This window comes from Myotis daubentonii, chromosome 10, assembly GCF_963259705.1.
Source record: "Myotis daubentonii chromosome 10, mMyoDau2.1, whole genome shotgun sequence".
Taxonomy (NCBI): domain Eukaryota; kingdom Metazoa; phylum Chordata; class Mammalia; order Chiroptera; family Vespertilionidae; genus Myotis; species Myotis daubentonii.
Window position 1 is genome coordinate 23,406,512 of NC_081849.1, and position 19,041 is coordinate 23,425,552.

A 19,041-nucleotide genomic window follows, 5' to 3' on the forward strand; every position below is an offset into this window, starting at 1 on the left:
GGCGTGGTCAGGCTGGAACTCGTGTTTCAGTTACAGGTATTTACTTACATGCTGTCTGATAATTTCTTACCTTCTGTTTTTTTCTAGTCTCTCTGGAACTCTGTTATCAGAGATTGACCCTCTTAAGTCTCATATTTTCTCTCCTACTTTCCATCTTTTAATCTTTTCTACTCTCTGGAAGATTTCCTTGACTTTATCTTCATATAATTTTTTGGAATGTATATCATCTATTTGATTTTTTTACTTAAAAATTTTCCCATATTCCTTTTTAATAAAAGCATCTCATTTTTATGATACAAACATCTTCTCTCTTTGAAGATACTAGATTTGGGGGCATTGTTTTCTGCTGCTCCCCACATTGTCCCTGCTCTCTCTCTGTTCCTTAAGAGTGAGACCTGAGAGGCTGATTGTCAGGGTGTGCAGGGCAGAGCTAGGGGCCAGGAGTCCTTGGGGTAAGTATTACAGCAGCAGCCAGGTTTGTCATTGTCTCCTCTCCTCCCCCGTCCACCTACCCACCGGTCCACCTGCCAAACATCACAACAAGTCTTTTCTTGGCCTCTCCAGGTCATTTCCTCAATGCAGGTGAACTCCGATGTCCTGTCAACAGCAGGGCTGGTGTGGTGTGGCCTACTGGTCCAGTTGGTTGAATGCAAACTTTCCGCTATTCCCTGTTTTTGCCTCTTCCCCTGTTTCTGCAGGAGCTGGGTCCCTGTCCTGAGCCCTCTGTGGACACTGGAGTTGCAGTTTTCACTTCTCTGATGAGGCAGAATCACTTGATACTTGCTTTGAGTCTTCCAACCATATGTTGACCTCCCTCATTTCTATCCTTTGCCCCCTTCACTATAATTTTAGTTTTAGGAGGAAGAGGAGTTTGATGCATGCATTTATTCTGCTTTGTTTAATGGAAATCCTTTTTTTAATGTCATATAAAATGACCAGCTTTCCCTTCTTAGGAAGGACTGCCCTCTTCTGAGATCACATGCTTCTTCCTTTCTGCTATGAAGTAATGGAATATGAGGAGGTAGTTAGGGGTCTTTCTTTTTTTTAAGTTGACCCCAAAATGTATTTTAAAATTTTACTGGTCTGTGAAATCTAAAATCAGAAAACTTATGACCTAGGCTTTTTTTTTTTCTCTGCTTTTTTTTTTTTAAATAAGCTGACTCTAAGTGGAGTGACAGTGGCCAGAGCCAGGATAGGATTGAGGGAAATGTTTTGTCAAGCTGAGAAAAATTTGAACATAGGCAGAAAGAGGGCTGACGAAGTTAGTGTAGCAGAATATCAGACAATGAATAGAGGCCTTTCCTAGAGGGCGACTAAGGCAGCAGAGGGGTGGGCTTGTGGGAAGGGGTTTAGTCACTTGCTCAGGCAGGTGACTGTCCTTACAGCTCCTGGGCAGGGACAGGGATGGGCTACGCTTCCTAAAGTTGGAGGCAGGGGCGTCATCTCTTGGCTAGTTGGGGAGGCCATGCTCTGAGACATGTTTCCACAATTTCTCCTAACTTTTCTTTCCTGATTATCTGTTTTAAAGAATTAAAATGGGGCAAAGAGGGGGTGTCATTGTGTGTGGAAGTGGGTATGCGAGATTCCCTGAGGAATGGAGCTGGTTGCCCCGTCCAGCCAGCATCTGAAGCTGAGCCCGATCACCAACAGTCTCCCCTTCTCTCCCCAGGCCTGGTCCAGATCCCGGTGAGCATGTACCAGACTGTGGTAACCAGCCTCGCCCAAGGCAACGGGCCGGTGCAGGTGGCCATGGCCCCTGTGACCACCAGGATAGCAGACAGCACAGTCACCATGGACGGCCAGGCTGTGGAAGTGGTGACGTTGGAACAGTGACATGCGGCCACATCATGGCATCGTTTTCTAGTCTACTTCAGAATTTTTACACATTGCAGAGGTGCAATCAAATGGAATTAAGTCTCTCGACTTTGGAAGAAAAGTATTGTTAACCCTTTTTTAAAAAAGGAAGAAAGGCAGCGGATTTTGGAATTGCATTTTTTAAAGCACCACTCGATTTTCTGGGATTGGTGGAGGAAGACACTGTGCTGTCAGTTTCACTGTCCCTAAAAAGCCAAATTGTGGCAGGACTTCTTTCTGCAAAAACTTGTGTGTATACTTATGTGTGTGTATGTGCGAATGTGAATATATGTATATGTGTACATATGGATATACACATTTACATATATATAAAGTATATATGTGTACATATATATATACATACATATATATATATATATATGAAACCCGCATGGAATTATCTGTATGAAATTAAGGTGCGCTGTGGAAGAAAATAATTCACCCAGTTTAGTGGGTGTAGGGTACGTGGCCGGACACAGTCACTGATTTTTGTTCATACCAGGGTCATGCGTTGAGCTACTGACAAACTCAGGTGGAGGTGACCATGGCCTTCACCAAAGCTGCCTCCCAGTGGCCACCCAGAACTCTCCCTGCTGGACTCACCTGAGGAAGGAAGTTCCAGAACTGGGGGGTTCCAGAAATTGTGCTTGCAAGGTCCAGGGGCCCCATGGCCAGGCAGCTGAGCCGCTCCTCGGGCTGGCCCAGGTGCTGACCTTGCCGCAGGCCGGTGAATGTCCTTCAAGCTCCCAGGCAGGAACAAGGTTTCCTCCACCTCCCATCACCTCTTCGCAGGAAACCTCTTGATCAAATGACTGTTAAAATACTGCTCTGGGTTTAAGGTCAGTCCTGAAGTGGTCATGTACATGAACTGAAGGTAACAGAAGTATTAAGGGTTTGAGGAGTGTGTGCGCATTGTGTGTGTGGGTGTGTGGAGGGGGAGAGAACGGGAGGGTTGGAAGGGGAAGGAAGGAGGGAGAGAAAAACACAGGGTTCACCAGTGGAAGCAGTTTTCTACTTCCTCTCACTCGGTAGCTCTGCAGAGAGGAGGTGGGAGCCGACGGGAACCTGCCGGGAAGGCTGGCCATCACGCCGGGCTGGGGCATCAGAAGGGAAAAGAAAGGACGGGTGTTTCCCGAGCTCCGGGATCAGGCCCTCAGAAGGGACCTCGCGTCCTGGTGGGCCCAGCCCCGCACAGCTGCCTCCTCTCGGTGCCCCTGGGTCTCTAACTCTTCAAGTCGGGTTTCTCAGCTGCAAGCCCTGCGTCGCCAGGGGCTACATTCACCTGACTTTTCGACAGGCCAAATCTCCGCTCCTCGAGTACAGGGACAACTCTTCCCCCTCCTCCCGCCCCCCCCCCCCCGTGTGATAGTGTATTTAATGTGTTTTTTTAACGAAACATTAAAAAATTATTCCTGTCTTGCTCAGCCTTTGAGAAAAGTTTCAGATTCTTGTATTTGCTTGTTTTATATAAAATTATCCAATGTTCTTTGTATGTTTTTTTCTGTACGTAATGGGGGGAGGGAAGGGAAATTTACATATAAACAGTCTAGTTCTATAATTTGTTATTTTTATAATTATTATTTTTTACCGCCATTGTGTAGCTGTCCAGGGACTTTAAAGTCCATGATCCTTTGTGGTGAAATAACCTCCTACTAGTTTGAGAAATTGCCAAGAAGAAGAAGAAAAGCAAAACCCAAGTAGCAGAGCATGGATTCTGTGTTGTTTTCCATTCTGTCTATTACTGCCTCATTCAATAAATAGTCAAAAATTGGCAACAGGAAGTGGGACTGTTCATCTCTCTAGGAGCCTTGGGGTGGCTTGCTCTGCTATGTAAAAGGTGCGTGTGGAGCTCTGTAAGGAGCGTGCCAGGATCTCCTGCCCGTTTACGTCACCAGAGCAGCTCCATTAACTCAGTTCTATGCAATGCTGACCTGGGCAGGAGCATCTAGTTTGAAGAATCCTAAAGGCGGTTTGAGAAACTCAATGCTGGAGTCCTTTTTCTAGGGGTTTATTGCATTCCATATTAAACGTCAGGATGGGTGCAGCCCTGGCTGGGTAGTTCAGTTGGTTAGAGCATCATCCCCATACACCAAGGTTGCAGGTTCGATGCCCGGTCAGGGCACGTACAAGAATCAACTAATGAATGCATAAGTAAGTGGAGCAAATCTCTCTTTCAAAAATTAATAAAACATTTTTTAAAATATATTTTATTGGTTTTCTTACAGAGAGGAAGGAAGAGGGATAGAGAGTTAGAAACATCGATCAGCTGCCTCCTGCACACTCTCCACCGGGGATGTGCCCGCAACCAAGGTACATGCCCTTGACCAGAATCAAACCTGGGACCCTTGAGTCCACAGGCCGACGCTCTATCCACTGAGCCAAACCGAGGCCAATAAAACATTTTTTAAGTCAGGATGGGTGACAGTGCCTGTGCACGTGGGCTCTCCCCACGGGAGTGGTCAGTGTTGCAGTGGGTATCCTGGGTTCTCTCACAGTCACTGCTTTAACGTCCCTCCTGCCTCATCCCCAGCTTCAGGCCCTCCTACCTCCCTTCCCCCCAGAATGGTTTTGCACTTCCAAGCTTGTGCCACTCTATGCCTCAGCCTGGAATGATGCCTCCTGGCCACCTCCACCACTCCTTTATTTTTGGTGTTGGATATTTGGGTCAGTGTCCAGGTCATGATTATTGGAATATTTGAATGGGGAAGTCACCAGGTGTTTTCCTGGATGACAGTGGCTTGATAAAGCCAGTGCCACCTCTTCCCCTTGCACAAGTGGCACATCGTCACCTATTTTCAACCAGGAGGACGGACCAGAGAACGAGGATTGATTGTAGCCAAACCAACCAAACATCACTGCCATTGGCCACCCACGAACAGCTGGGTTGCCTGCAGTACCTCCTTATGGGAACGCCTTCTCAGAGGGGCCTTACGATACACCATACATCCTGTTGGCCTGGCACGACCCAGACGCCTTTTCAACAAGCATGTGTGGAGCCTGGTGAGCCTGGTGGAGACCTCGGCTTCCATTACTGCCCGTTACCAAAGGAGCTGCTAACTCTGCTGCCCACAGGGACCAGGTAGGTGACATCAGTGCACGAAGTGGAAGTGGTTCAGGTGTGAGAGGAAAGGCATGATGGAGACAGGCAGGTGGGGAGCATGTGTCCAAAGAGGACAGCCTACTGAGTGCGGGAGGAATGTGGACCAGGGAGCCCCATCTTCAAAATTTTCCAGAGAAGCCAATGAGTCCAGACTTAGGAATGAATCTCCTAATTGCAACAATAAAAAATCCTTTAGCTATTCTGCAAGCAAAATAAAGCCCAGCTGTAGACCAGGTCTGGCCCGTGGGTAAGTTTGGTTCATCCTGAATGCTGTCATGTGCCAAGTGGATAAAGCATGGCCATTGCCCTTGAGAAACAAGATGAGAAGGGGAGACGTTGCTGTGAACAGATCCCTGCAGCCCCGTGTGGTGAGACCCCATCTGAACCAAGTGCTGTAGAGGATGAGTTGTTATCTCATATTAGGGGTCTTCGTTAAGTGTAGCATCTGGGCCAAGGACAAGGATCTGGTTTTCACAGAAACCAAGAGACTGGGCTACGGACTTTTAGCTCTAAGTCCCACATCTGAGAAGCCCATTGGCGATGCTGGTGGCTGCTAGAGTGACCCAAATTCAGTGGGTGAGCCGAGGGAGCCGGAAAGTCAAGGAAGAGGGGGAGCTCGCCTGTAGCTCAGGCTGCCGGGGTGCCCTCCCCTCACTCAGGCCCCAGTGAGGCTCGTGTCCAGCATTTCTAATGTGGAAGCGGGCCTGCACCTCGGCACCCACCTTCCTCCCTGTCCGCAGCCATTCCCCTCCCCTCCTCTCCAATGCCCCTGGAGCCTCAGCTGAGGGTGTGGCGGATTTGTACCAAGACCCTGGTGGGTCCCTTTGGTGTCGGCACCAACATTCAACAGGGAGACACTGACAATGATTTGGAGCAGAGGCTGCGTGGGGTGAGGAAGAAGGGCTCACATTTCTCCTCTCCCCTCAATCTCAAAGGGCTGTGGGCCGCCCAGGTCATCAGCTCAAGCCAGGCTGTGGCCTCAGCACAGCTGATGCTCAGATGCCAGTCAAGGGCCCCGCCCTGCTTCCCCGCTGGCCCCTGCCACTGGCTCCAGGTTGGCAGCTCCCGGGGAAGATCTGCTCGGGGTGGTGGAGGCAGTCCCGGGGGAGATGTGACTGAAGGACTTGCCTCTGAAATAGCTGGAGAAAGGCCTTTCCACCCGCCATTCCACTCCTGGGTCTGCTGGGCCCTGAGTGCATCCTCAACCCACTTTGAACTTGAGTTCCTCCCTCTTGAGAACCGCTGGGCCATTAGCAAACATTTGTCAAAACTGCCTTGGAGTGTGTTTCTGCTGAGTTGAGTGGTAGCGGGTAGGGGAAGGGGCAGGGATAGTATCAGCAGAGGGCAAACCTGCACCCCCTGAGCCTGGGGCTTGCCCAGAGCAGCCTGGCAGGCACAGGCCTGCAGCCCCGCCCTGTCCAGAGGTTTCACTGGCTTATTTACTACTTAGTGGAAAAGGCTAGAATCTGCCCTCCCCCCAAATGTAATGCACGTGTGAATAAAATTGTTGGTGCAAATTAACCCACCTGGGTGTCAACTCAAATTTGTTTTGAATTTACCTACCCTTTAGGAAACAAATAGTTATGAATAATTACCAATTACTAAATGGCTGCTCTGCAAAATACTTTACACCTTTATTTCTAACCTTCTCCACAGCCCTGTTAGATTCCATTTTATTGGTGTGGGAACTGGCTGTCTGTCTCTAGAAGCTCTGCTCTCTGTGCCAACCATGCAAGGGGCAGGCAACAGAAAACAAGCCGTGCGTCTAGAGTCTCATTTTTAAAACTAGAGGCCCAGTGCATGAAATTCGTGCATGGGGAGTGTCCCTCAGCCCAGCCTGCACTCTAATCTGGGACCCCTTGGGGGATGTCCGACTGCCAGTGGAGGCCCGATCCCCATGGGACTACTGGCTCCTACCCACTCACCTGCCTGCCAGCCTGATCGCCCCCTAACCGCTCCCCTGCCAGCCTGATCACCCCCAAATGCTCTCCCCTGCAGGCCTGGTCACCCCGACTGCCCTCCCCTGCCAACCCTCTTGTGGCGGCCATCTTGTGATGACGTCGCACATGCCACCACCTAGGCTTTTATTATATCGGATAACCTCCAGGTGAGCGCTGAGCAGCATGTGCAGCCTCTCCCAGTGGTAAGTGTGGTGCCATCCATGGTCCTTGCGAAGGACTTGCCATACCCAGAGCATCTTCCCAGTGGCTGGGCCTTTTTGTCATATGCACACACACAGGAACTTGCATACAGCAGGCTCTCAATACATGTCATCAGATGAGTGACCCTAGTTTCCCTGAAAATTTGGAGAATGGAAAACATCCACTCCACACATTCTTATTACTAAAAAATTCCTGCAAAAGTTCAATGTTAATATTGTTAAATAATTAGATGTGAAAATGTTAATTTTATTCCCAAGAAAAATCTGTGAGATTCTACCAAGGGTGAAGGCTAGTGAAGATGCTGGTGCCTGAACACATTCTTGGGCATGAACAGCTACATTATGTTTTTTCCTTTAAAAGTTCCAAGGCCCACTCTAGGTGGTTTGGCTCAGTGGAAAGAGCGTCGGCCTGCGACTGAAGGTTCGATTCTGGTCAAGGGCATATGCCCAGGTTGCGCGCTCAATCCCCAGTGCAGGAGGCAGCCAATCGATTCTCTCTTATCATTGATGTTCCTATCTCTCCCTTCCTCTCTGAAATCTTAATGAGTAGGTATAATTAAAAAAAAAAAAAAAAGCCCAAGGCCCAAACGAGAGAGAGAGAGAGAGAGAGAGAGAGAGAGAGAGAGAGAGAGAGAGAGATCAGTTAATGTTAAAGCCCAAGAAGTTCCCTGCGAGGAGGCCAAGGCAAACCTTGGCTAAGTAGTTAGACTCTTAGTTGGTTCTATGCCCCAGTCTGTGCTCCCTGGTGCCTTTGTGCAGAAGAGAACTTTAAAGCTGCGAGGTTAGAGCCTAGAGGCCTGGAGAAGCCAGTGCCACACGCTGGTGTCATTGCATCCAGACTGCTGACTCTTGGTGGGGCTCATCTCTCCCCCTCCGCCCCCCATACACACACACACACACACACACACACACACACACACTGCATTCTGCTCTCTGAACTCCTCCTGCCCTGGCTTTACCATCCAGATTCTCAAAGCCTAAAAGTTTTCATCTATACCTTATGTAGAAATTCACCTATAATTCTGGAATTTACCAATTTTTTTGCAGAAAAGAGCCATAAAGGCATAGTTGGCAGCCCATCTGCCCCTTCCCACCATCCCCAATAGCCTCAAGGCTTTTAGAAACAGCTTTATTGAGATAATTTACTTACTATTAAGCCCATCAATGGTCTTTAGTGTTTACAAAGTTGTGCAACCATCACCATAATCTTAATTTTAGAACATTTCCTAACCACCCCTCCCCCCCAACCAGCCAAAAGGAAAGGTGTTGTTTTTAAAGCTTTTCCCCTGCCCTAGCCAGTTCAGCTCAGTGGAAAGAAGGACAGAGTGTTGGCCTAGGGACTGAAGGGTCTCGGGTTCGATTGCGGTCAAGGGCACGCACGTAGGTTGCAGGCTTGACCCCCAGCCCTGGCTGGGGCGTATGCAAAGGCAACCAATCCATGCATCCCATCAATGTTTTTCTCTCTGTCTCTCTCTCTCCCCCTTCCACTCTCTTTAAAAACCAATGGAAAAATATCCTCAGGTGAGAATTTTTTTAAAAATGTTCCCCCCAAAATAATTTGAAGCATAGAAGATGTATACAATGAAGTAAGAGAATAGGAATGAGAAATCAAGACCAAATAAAAGGAGGCCACAAATTTGCCAACGATGGGGTCAGGCACTGTTGATAGGATGAAGGTTCCCAGTTAGCTCTGCTCTTGGTAACGAGGGTCCTGTTAGGAGAAGAAAAGAACAAGCCATTAATTACTCAAAAGAAACAAAGCACCAAATACTAGTTTGTTTTTTAATTTAAAGGAACTCCAACTTATTTTACATTCAGCATCTTCCACTGCATGTTTACAGTGGAGCACTAGCTGATGACTTCTTCAGGCTTTTAACGCCTTGAGCATTACTTGAAAGCACTGCAATTGTGAAGGTTTTCTGGAAGGGACCAAAGGACTGTAGCATGTAAGTGCTTTTTCACAGACCATTGCCCATCTCAGGAAAGGGTGAGCATGAGACAAGTATGGTGAGCCACCTGAAATGGCTGTAGCAGAGGACCTGTGGGCTTTTCCCATTCCCTGGAATTGCCTAGCAGGAAATACAACTGAGGACAAAGCCCCCCCCCCCCCCCCTCTCTAGAGCGGCCGTGGGCAAACTACGGCCCGCAGGCCTGATCCGGCCCATTTGAAATGAATAAAACTATTGGAAAAAAAGACCGTAGCCTTTTATGTAATGGTGTTTACTTTGAATTTATATTAGTTCACACAAACACTCCATCCATGCTTTTGTTCTGGCCCTCCGGTCCAGTTTAAGAACCCATTGTGGCCCTCGAGTCAAAAAGTTTGCCCACCCCTGGCCTAGAGAATGGCCAACGATAGGAGCTTCCCTCTTCTGCCAGGGCTTACTAAGAGGCAACACCAGCCCTGCCACCTGTCCCAGCCACTACCCTAACTGGTCCCTTCTCAGTCCATATAAGATCTTCAGGGAATTGACAGAGAAGCTGTTAAGGTCACTGATCTTGAGGAAAGTACTTAGCTATTATGATTGCTGCTTTCCTCTTCCCATCCTCCCTGCCCATCTACCTCCACCCCCCAACCCTGGAGGACCTGGACCACGTGGAGAGAGCAGAGGTGCTGTCTACAAGGCAGACCATACTGCACCCAAACACGGTGGGTCCTGTCTTCCCTGGGGGCGAGGAAGAGGGCGGAGTTGAACTCAAGTTTGAGATTGAAGCTACAAATTAGTCTGGAGTTGATGGACCATGCTTACAAAGTTATGGAATTCACTCAAAATGTCATTAAGAAATAAGAGAGTCAACAGGACATGGTCAAGGCATAACTGCAGACACAAAAGCACCGCTGTTGGCCGTAGCCAGTGTTGCTAAGTGGTCAGAGCATTGGGCTGCACACCAAAGGGTCTCAGGTTCGACTCCCAGGTCAAGGGCGCGTTCCTCAGTTGTGGGTGCAGGAGGCAACCAATTTATGTGTCTCTCTCACATCCATGTTTCTCTCTCCCTCCCTCCTTTCCACTCTCTCTGAAAAGCAATGGAAAAAATATCCTGTGATGAGGATGAACAAAAAAACAGCACTATGTTCACACTCACCAAGGCAAGTGCCTTTGGTTCCATCAAGGGAAGACACTTGACACATGGGTTCCTCGGTGGCAACAAAGGCTTCTACTGGCCCAGGAGGGGCTGCGCTAGCCTGCATCTTAGCTCCCTGCATCCTGGCTCCCTGCATCCTAGCTCCCTGCATACTGGCTCCCTGCATCCTGGCTCCCTGCATCCTGGCTCTCTGCATCTTAGCTCCCTGCATCCTAGCTCCCTGTATCCTAGCTCCCTGCATCCTGGCTTCCTGCATCCTGGCTCCCTGCATCCTGGCTCCCTGCATCCTAGCTCCCTGCATCCTAGCTCCCCTATACCGTTCACAGGAAGCTGTCCTTGCTCTTCTCACCCTGAAGGCTTCCAGCCCCACCCTGCCCCCGTGAGGCCTTGCCAGGAGAGCTGCGACAGCAGGAGACGGGTGCCCAGAAGCCAGGGACCTCCCGGATGGGGCAGGGAAGGTGCCAGTGGGAAGCAGGGGAAGATTCTCCGGAAGTGTCTGTTGATGGAGTTGGGCAGAGGGTCCTGTCGGGGAAGAGGGGGCCTTCATTGCCGCCGCCATCCCCATCCCCAAGGCCTGCTGCCTCCTTTTCCGGCTGACCTCTCACCCTGAGAACCCTAATGGAGCCCGTGCAGGGGAGGCCTCCACTCCTGGAAGGTCAGGGTCAGGCTTTTGCCACACTTGTGACCGCGCTTCAAGAACCGATTTGGCTCAGTGGATAGAGCATCAGCCTGTGGACTGAAAGGTCCCAGGTTCGATTCCGGTCAAGGGCATGTACCTGGGTTGCGGGCACATGCCCAGTAGGAGGTGTGCAGGAGGCAGCTCATCGATGTTTCTCTCTCGATGTTTCTAACTCTCTATCCCTCTCCCTTCCCCTCTGTAAAAAATCAATAAAATATATTTAAGAACCCGTCTATGGGACTGATCACCAACGCCCCGGAGCCCCATCCCTACCACGATGGCGACTGGCTTCCCAGTGTCTGCTGTTTGAGACGGTACATCCACTCTGAATGCAAAAACCCCTCCATTAGCTGGTAGTGTGTGCATCACAACAGCACCACTTAGATTTAACGCCTGTGTAAGTGTGGCTGCACGCGGCCCAGATGACAGCCGGGGGCTTAGGGAGATGCAAGTGACCCCACGTGGGTGAGGAACCAGCCTAATCATCAGCTGGCATTTGACAGTGACAGGGCATCTGGTCCAGCCCCCCCCCCCCCTCCCCGCCGGCTGCCACTCACCACAGCACCCAGTGCCGGCCAGTCACGGCCCCATCTACCAGCTCATCACGTCTGCCCACAGCTCACTGCCTTCGGAGTGAGACTGTAAAGGTCTCCAGTCCTCCGAATACTTGCAAATAGCTTTCACATTCCCACCCAAACCTTTTCATCGCTAGTCTCCAAATCCAACTTCTCCTGGAGATCCATGAGCTGTTTCTAGTTCTAAAGTAGACTAGGAAAATTAATTAATTTAAAAAAATAATGAGGTGGGCTAGCTCTCCTGAATGACTCTCCCAGTGAAAATGAAAAAGGCTGGATTAAAAAAATTTTTTTTTTAATATTTTTATTGATTTCAGAGAGGAAGGGATAGAAACATCAATGAGAGAATCATTGATCGGCTGCCTCCTGTACTCCCCTACTGGGGATTGAGCCCGCAACCCGGGCATGGGTCCTGAAAGGGAATTGAACTGTGACCTCCTGGTTTATGGGTGACACTCAGCCTCTGAGCCACACCGGCCGGGCTTTAAAATATTTTTTTAAATGTCACCAAGCTAGCAATATAGCAGTGATGGCGAACCTTTTGAGCTCGGCGGGTCAGCATTCTGAAAAACCCTAACTTAACTCTGGTGCCGTGTCACATATAGAAATTTTTTGATATTTGCAACCATAGTAAAACAAAGATTTATATTTTTGATATTTATTTTATATATTTAAATGCCATTTAACAAAGAAAAATCAACCAAAAAAATGAGTTTGTGTGTCACCTCTGACACGCGTGTCACAGGTCCGCCATCACTGCAACATAGTAATCTGTGGAAGGGCAGGCGGGGACCCGAACTGTCCAGCTCGCTGACCAAGGCTCACTCGCCTGCGGTGACCTGCTGCCGTCCCTCCCTCGATTCCAAGCCAGGTGACTACTCAGTCAGCCCAAGTCGCCAGCCCTTCCACCTTCAGTCCAGTCCGCTCTCCCCGATTCTTGCCCTTGTACAATTGATTTTTTTTTCTCACCTAAACCTAGGGTTTTACACTTTTTATTCTCAGATGTCAACCTGCTGCTTCTAACCTATCACTCGGTTCTGCAGTGTCTCAGCCTCGGCTCTACCGACATCTGGGCCAGTCCTGTGCTGCGGCGGCTGTCCTGCGCACTGTACGGCGTTGAGCAGCGTCCCTGGCCTCCACCCACTGGATGCCAGGCAAACCCACCTCCAGCTGTCAGTCAGGTGTCTCCAGAACTTTCCAAATATCCTTTGGCAGAGCAAACTCACCCCCAATGAGACCCCTGTTCTGTGTAGTCCTGGCTGTGTCAACCGTAGGCCTTGCCTGTATCCTGGTGGCAAATGACCTTGGAGGGAAAGGGGCCACACTGTGGCAATGTCCCCTCCAGACTGAGGTGTGTCCAGGCTTCTCCACCGCATCTCCCTCCCCCTTCCCGGCCCTCCTGCTGTCGCTTGGCTCCACTAGGCCACGCTGGTCCTCCTCCTGGAGCCAGCCGCTTCCCACTTCCCTCTCCTGTGGTCCACTCCCCACGGCTCAGTGTAGGCACTACCTTCACTCCAAGCCCTGGGACCACCGCTGCCCTGGGGGCCATTCCTTCTGGGCTCAGGACCTCCTGCCGTCTGTAGCGGGAAGCTCTTCTGTCCACTCTGCCCGCAGGGTTGTTCCTATGCCTATCCCGCCTCCCCAGTTAGCCCTGTGTGCCAGGCTGGCCCTGTCTACACTGGCTGACGGGCTCCAGCAGCAAGCCCAGGCCATGCCCTTCACATCCAAAAGGACACCAGTCAACTCCCTGCAGCGACTTCCTTCTGTATTACAGGTTGGTCTTCACCAGGAGCCGGTCACAGAGCTTTGATGGCCCTTTGCCTGAGGACTCTTGGAAGACGTGGGACCCCTGCCAACTCAGTCCTCAGAGTAGAGCTGGGAGGGCCCCGAGCACCTGGGAAGGCCTCCTCCGGCCTCAGGGGGGCCCATGGGCTGTCTGTACCATGAGGGTCCCTTCCCTTCCTGAAGAACTGGGGCTCTGGGGGGAAAGGGTCCTGGAGGTGCCCAGGTCACGCAGAGTATAGGAAGCTGGAAGTCAAAACACTGTCGGGCCTGGCCGGCGGCGTGGCTCAGTGGCTGAGCGTCAACCCGTGACCCAGGAGGTCATGGTTCAATTCCCAGTCAGGGCACATGCCCAGGTTGTGGGCTCCATCCCGTGTGGGGCGTGTAGGAGGCAGCCAATCAATGATTCTCATCATTGGTGTTTCTATCTCCCTCTCCCTCTCCAAAATAAATAAAAATATATTTTAAAAAGTAAAGAAAAAAATATAAAGAAAAAATATTTTTTAAAAAATAAATAAAAATAAAAATAAAATTCCAGGGTCTCCCTGTCACATGCCAGATACTGGGCATGTGAGTATGAATGAGACACAGCCTGGCCCCCAGACAGCTTCCAGCCGCCAGACTGCAGACTCAAAGGTGAGGGGCCAAGACACCCTCATGAAATCTAGCAGTGCATGATGGGAAGCCAGGAGCAGAAGGGGGCGGACCAGCCTTAGCCGGTTTGGCTCAGTGGATAGAGCATTGGCCCGCGGACTGAAGGATCCCGCGTTTGATTCTGGTCAAGAGCCCATGCCCGGGTTTCGGGCTCGGGGCTTGATCCCCAGTGGAGGGCGTGCAGGAGGCAGCAGATCAATGATTCTCTCTCATTGATGTTTCTATCTCTCTTTCCCTCTCCCTTCCTCTCTAAAATCAATTAAAAAAATAATTTTAAAAAAGGAGGTGGACTGCACGGCAGGCCAGGGCATGCGGGGCCTTGCTAAATAGATAAGCACTTGGGTTTATCCTGGGGGGCGGGGGGTTGGGAGGGGGTAGGGTGCCAGTCAGATTAGTGCAGGTGGCCAGTGCAGCAGGGACAAGGAGCTGGGATGAGACTCCATAGTGGTGATGGTGCCCAGGCCACCACCCTCCGCAACCGTAGCTCCCGGGAAGGGCACCAGCCCCTGCAGTGGTTGAAAGGACCACGGGCAGAAGGCCGGTGTCTGCTGGCCACAGCCCTGCGGGCGGAGCGCCCCAACGCCCCGAGGCCACACCAGGGCTCTGCTCCCCGGCTCCCCGCCGCCCCATGTCCTGATCTTGGCTGGCCCGTGGTGTGAGGATGAATTGAAATCATAAAAACGCAGCACATGGCAAGTGCTAAAGAGATTGGTAGCTTTTACCAGGACAGTCTGTCCAAAGCCCCTCGACCTCTTCGTTAACTCCCTGCCAAGGCCCGGATTAATCTCATTCCCGCTGGCTCCTCTCAGCCTCAGGCCGGCCAGCCTGGAAGAAGGGACAGGCAAGAACGGGGGCCGGGGCACCACTCTGGCCTCCTGCTCTGCTCACCTGCACCAGCTTTGACTATACATTCATTTCAATGACATTTACTGGAATATGTACCAGTGAGCAGGCCCACGGGGCACGTTTGTGCAGGTCGTCCACTGCCCTGGATCACGCCTGCTGGTGCGCGTGACTACGTGCATCTTCTCAGTTGCTCAGAAGCTGGGGAACGGAGTCCTTTAAGGCAGGATGGATCCCCACTCACCTTCCTGGGAGTCTGTTTCTGGGTAATTTCTGACTAATCCAGCCCCACAGCCTCCGTCTGTCCAGGCCATCCCCTTCCCCTGGATCAGCACTTGCACCCCCACAAGAGACCCATGCCCCTGCCTCATCCCCCCATTCATTCTCCATGTTCACCCAATCTTATCCCCTCTACCTTTTATGGCTCCCACTGCCCTCAGGTTCAAGAACAAAATGGCCTGCAAGACCCTCAACAGTGGCCGCCTTCGAGCCCGGCACGGTCCCCAGGGCAACCCAAGCTTTCTCCTCAGGCTTCTTTCCTCCTCTCTCTTCACCCTCACTCATCCCCAAGGACACCCCGCCCCCCACTGCCTGTTCCTAGCTATGGCCGTGCGGACACAGTGCCCCGCATGTAGGTAGCGCTTTCATAAATGTTTGGCAACGAGAAACGAACCCATATCCTCCTCATGGCGGGCACATAACTTACCAGGTTTTTAAGAATAACCGCAGTCGAGGAAGGATAGCCCCTTCCCTCTCCAGCGCTATGAGCTCGGTCAGATGCCCTCTTCTAGGGACGTCCTCTCGCCAGCCACACCGCCAGGCTTCCTCACTCAGGCCCACTCTCCCTGAGGTGGCAGCAGCACGGAGCTGGGCGGCCTGGGGTGGGCGCAGGGAGGTCTGCGGGTCGTACCCTCCCCCACCAGCCCCAGTGGCTGGAACCACTAGTGATCCTCTGAGGCAGGTGAGAGGGAAGAAGAGGTTGGTGGGGCAGAGCTGGAACTGCATGGGATGGAGTCTGGTCAGGCCTGGGGCTGGGGAGCAAGGGAAAGGCCTTGGCATTGTATTTATACTGTGTACACACACACACACACACACACACACACACACACACACACACACACACGCACTCACTCACACACACACACACTCACACACACTCATACTTGCACTCTATAGTCTAGCTGCCTCAAGCTTTCCATTGGCACAGAAATTCCCAAACAGGTCTGCCCACCATGCTCCCACCCCTCATGACCCGAGCCTGAGCCGAGCCAGGTCCCTGGCCCTGTGACCCATCTCCAGGAGCACCCGTCACCCCGGGCTCTGGGAGGTGGGAGCAGGCTCTGTCACCTGGCTCTGGAGCCTCAGGGCCCATCCGCACAGCAGAGCTGCAGCTTGAGGCAGAGGCCCCACCCACAGGCCACCAACTCCCCAGGGGGCAGTCCTGCACTTACACACGCCCCTCCTCACACTTCTGGGCCTTGTGGCTCCATGCCCCCACTGTCTCAGCAAGATCACTGGGTGGAGGCCTGGTCAGGCCTCCCTCTATCCACCCCCTCCTCCAGGAGCCCAGAGGGAGCCCTGCTCCCCGTGACGTGGGAGGGGAGGGGACCCTCCTTCCAGGCCTCAGAGCCCACCCGGCAGGGCCTTCTGAGGTAGTGGGTCAGCAGGTTCATCACCCGAGGGACGAGCTGAGTGAGGGCACCTGCACCCCAGATGTTCCCTCCTCCTGCAACCCTCCCCACCGCCCCCTCCCCACGGGCTGGACCCCAAGCCCTCTTGGTAGCACCCCTGAGGGCTGGAGGATGGCGTCTCAGCTGGCTCAGAGACCTGTGACCTCAGGGGGGTGCAGGGAAACAGTGAGTGTCACTTCCGGCTGCACCCACCCTCTGCCACTGCCCGGCGGCCTGGGGACAAGAGCTGGCCCCTCCTTCCCAGGGCAGCAGGCCCAGCGCGGCGCGGCCCTTCGTCGGTGGCTGGCAGCGGTGGCCCGCGGGGCCCTCACACCGTAGTTGGCAAGTCTAGAACCACCGGATCCCATTACCTCACCAGTGTGAGTTCTACCATTGCCAAAAACGGGGGGAGGCGAGCGGCAGTGCTGGGCCTGGGAGGTGGCGCAGTGCTGGGACAGAGACAGGGACAGTGAGCATGGGCCTGGGTGGTCCAGGCACGGACGTCCTCTCCACAGCCTGGACAAGGTCCTGGTATGGGTGCCCCTGCCCCTCAGTCCCTGTGCAGCCCCCCTGGGCAGGAAGGAAGGGACACCCCGGGGGCAGCCCCGACCAGGAAGCTGCACCCACCCGCTCGGGGAACCCTAGAGGGCACCTCCACTCCAGACCACCAGCGGGGCTCTGGGATCGGGCACCTCCACACCAGGGAGTCCTCTCTGCCTGGGTCCTCGGGGAGGGACAGCTAACGCAGCTGCGCTCTGCTCATTACCCAGCACTCATGCCACGGGCCCACGTGATCTGGGGAGACCCTCCTATGTCATCCGAGGGCCCACAGCTGGCCAGCTGACCCACCGGAGGGGAGGAAGGTGAGAGCTTCTGTACCCAATACGCTTGCCCATCAAGCCCCAAAGAGGCAAACCACTCCACTTGCTGTGGCCTCTCCCCTGGGGATGGTGGCCGACTCCAGGCTCGGGCCTTGCACCCAGGACCAGCACAGCCAGCCTCTGGGCCCAGCCAGCGGAGGGAGTATCCTGTCCATGCAGCTTGTCCTGACCACAGAGCCCACCCGCCCGCCCACCCACCCACACACCCTATGAGGGTTGGCTGCCATCTGACTCCCCACAGGGGCACCTCCCCAGGCCTCCAGGTAACTTACCCAAGGACAGCGCTTCTGTGCCCACACCCCAGATGAGGTCGTTTGCTTAAGCAGGCTGCAGCCCCCTAAAGTCACCCCAAGGCTTCAACTGGCAGGCAGGCCCAGCCCTCCAAACCCTGGGAGGATCTACTGGCCCTGGGCAGTCCACACCTCCTACCCCCACGCCCCAGCTGGAGGGGACGCCTGAGGCCGACCATCGCACAGGGCTGTGGCCTCAGCAGGGCGGAGCCAGAGGCCCCCAGTCCTTCCTGCCCTTGGGGTGAAGCAGGGCTGTGGGGAGATGCGCTGGAAAGAGCAGAGATGCAGACAAACCCAGGCCACCCTCAGGGTCCTGCTCACCCAGGCCCATTCCCACCAAGGCGGGGGCCTGGGCCCTGTGTGGGGAGACTCCTTTTCGGAGAGATCTGCTTCGTGGTCAAGGTTACAGCACCGAGCGGGAGTGAGCTCGAGCCCATGGGGTGGGAAGGTCTGCAGGAGGACACAGCAGGAATGGGCTCTCGGTCCCAATCCCAGGGTATGGGGGGGGGGGCGCGAGAGGGGGGCAGCGACTTGGCCCGAAGCTCCCCCCACCCCCAGTGGAATGTGTAGGTGGTGGGAAGGGTCAGACCCCTCTCCCACTCCCAGGGAAGCCCGAGGGGCTGGGCAGGGCTGGCGCCACTGGGAGGGGAGCCTTCGAGGCGGTACCAGCCTGGCTTCGTTGGCAGCACCTCGCAGCCCCCACCGGCGATCAATGGAGCCAGATCACATTTCGCAGAGCCAGGGCACGGACCAGGATAATGGCCGGATTGAACAAGCAAATGGGGCGGTGGGGGAGGGGCGGGAGCCTGGCAAAGCCGCCTCGCACAGCCCCTCCAGGAGCGGCCATCTCCCTCCGGAAGCTCCAAGCACCCCAGACAAGCAAGGGGCCCTGCACGGGGGGCGCAGGCACCTGGAGTGGCTGCTCTTCAAAAACACCGAGAATCAGGGCCAAGTGCTTCTCAGAGACCGTCCCACTCTGACCAGAAAATGCTTTTAGCTGCAGCGGTTGAGGCTGAAGTCAGGCTGTAGGAATTCCTGTGGGGCACAGGCCATTGTATGGAATAAACATCTCCACACCCGAGAGGTGGCTGTGGAGCGGGCACAACCTTTGGTCCATTTCTCCTGGGTGCCGGCCCGGTGGACAGGGTGCTGAGGCACAAAGGGGGGAGTGGGCGGGGAGGTGAAGGCAGGCCTCCCCCCACTCCCCCACCCCCCGCAGCCCCCCTACTTCCCCCTGCTGCAGGGAAAAGGGAGGAGCTCAGGGGTCGCAGCCTGAGGAAGTCACTGTTGGGGGTGAACTCTGCCCAGGCCAGCAGCCGAGGCGGAGGTCTTCCCCAGGAGCTGTACCCACCCGCCCTTCAGGGTGGAGCAAGGCTGCAGCTGGGCCCCCAGAGGCAGCTGGACATGGAGGCTGGAGGCTCCTCTGTACCCCAACCAGAACCTGTTCCTCAGGGCTCAGCAAAGGCGC

At 53.5% G+C, this 19,041-nt stretch overlaps 1 protein-coding gene across 7 annotated transcripts in view; it reads left to right on the forward strand.

Moving 5' to 3' along the window:
• Window positions 1-3,635, forward strand: part of NRF1 (nuclear respiratory factor 1) — a 133,629-nt gene extending 129,994 nt beyond the window's left edge. For 6 of the 7 annotated variants that reach the window (XM_059711778.1, XM_059711777.1, XM_059711782.1 and 3 more), the window contains one exon: window positions 1,670-3,635. In XM_059711778.1, coding sequence (XP_059567761.1) covers window positions 1,670-1,833 — 164 coding nt within the window. In that variant the 3' untranslated portion in view covers window positions 1,834-3,635. The remainder of the gene's footprint in view (window positions 1-1,669) is intronic. The other variant, XM_059711780.1, reaches the window with a different exon arrangement.
• The last annotated feature ends 15,406 nt before the right edge of the window (window positions 3,636-19,041 follow it).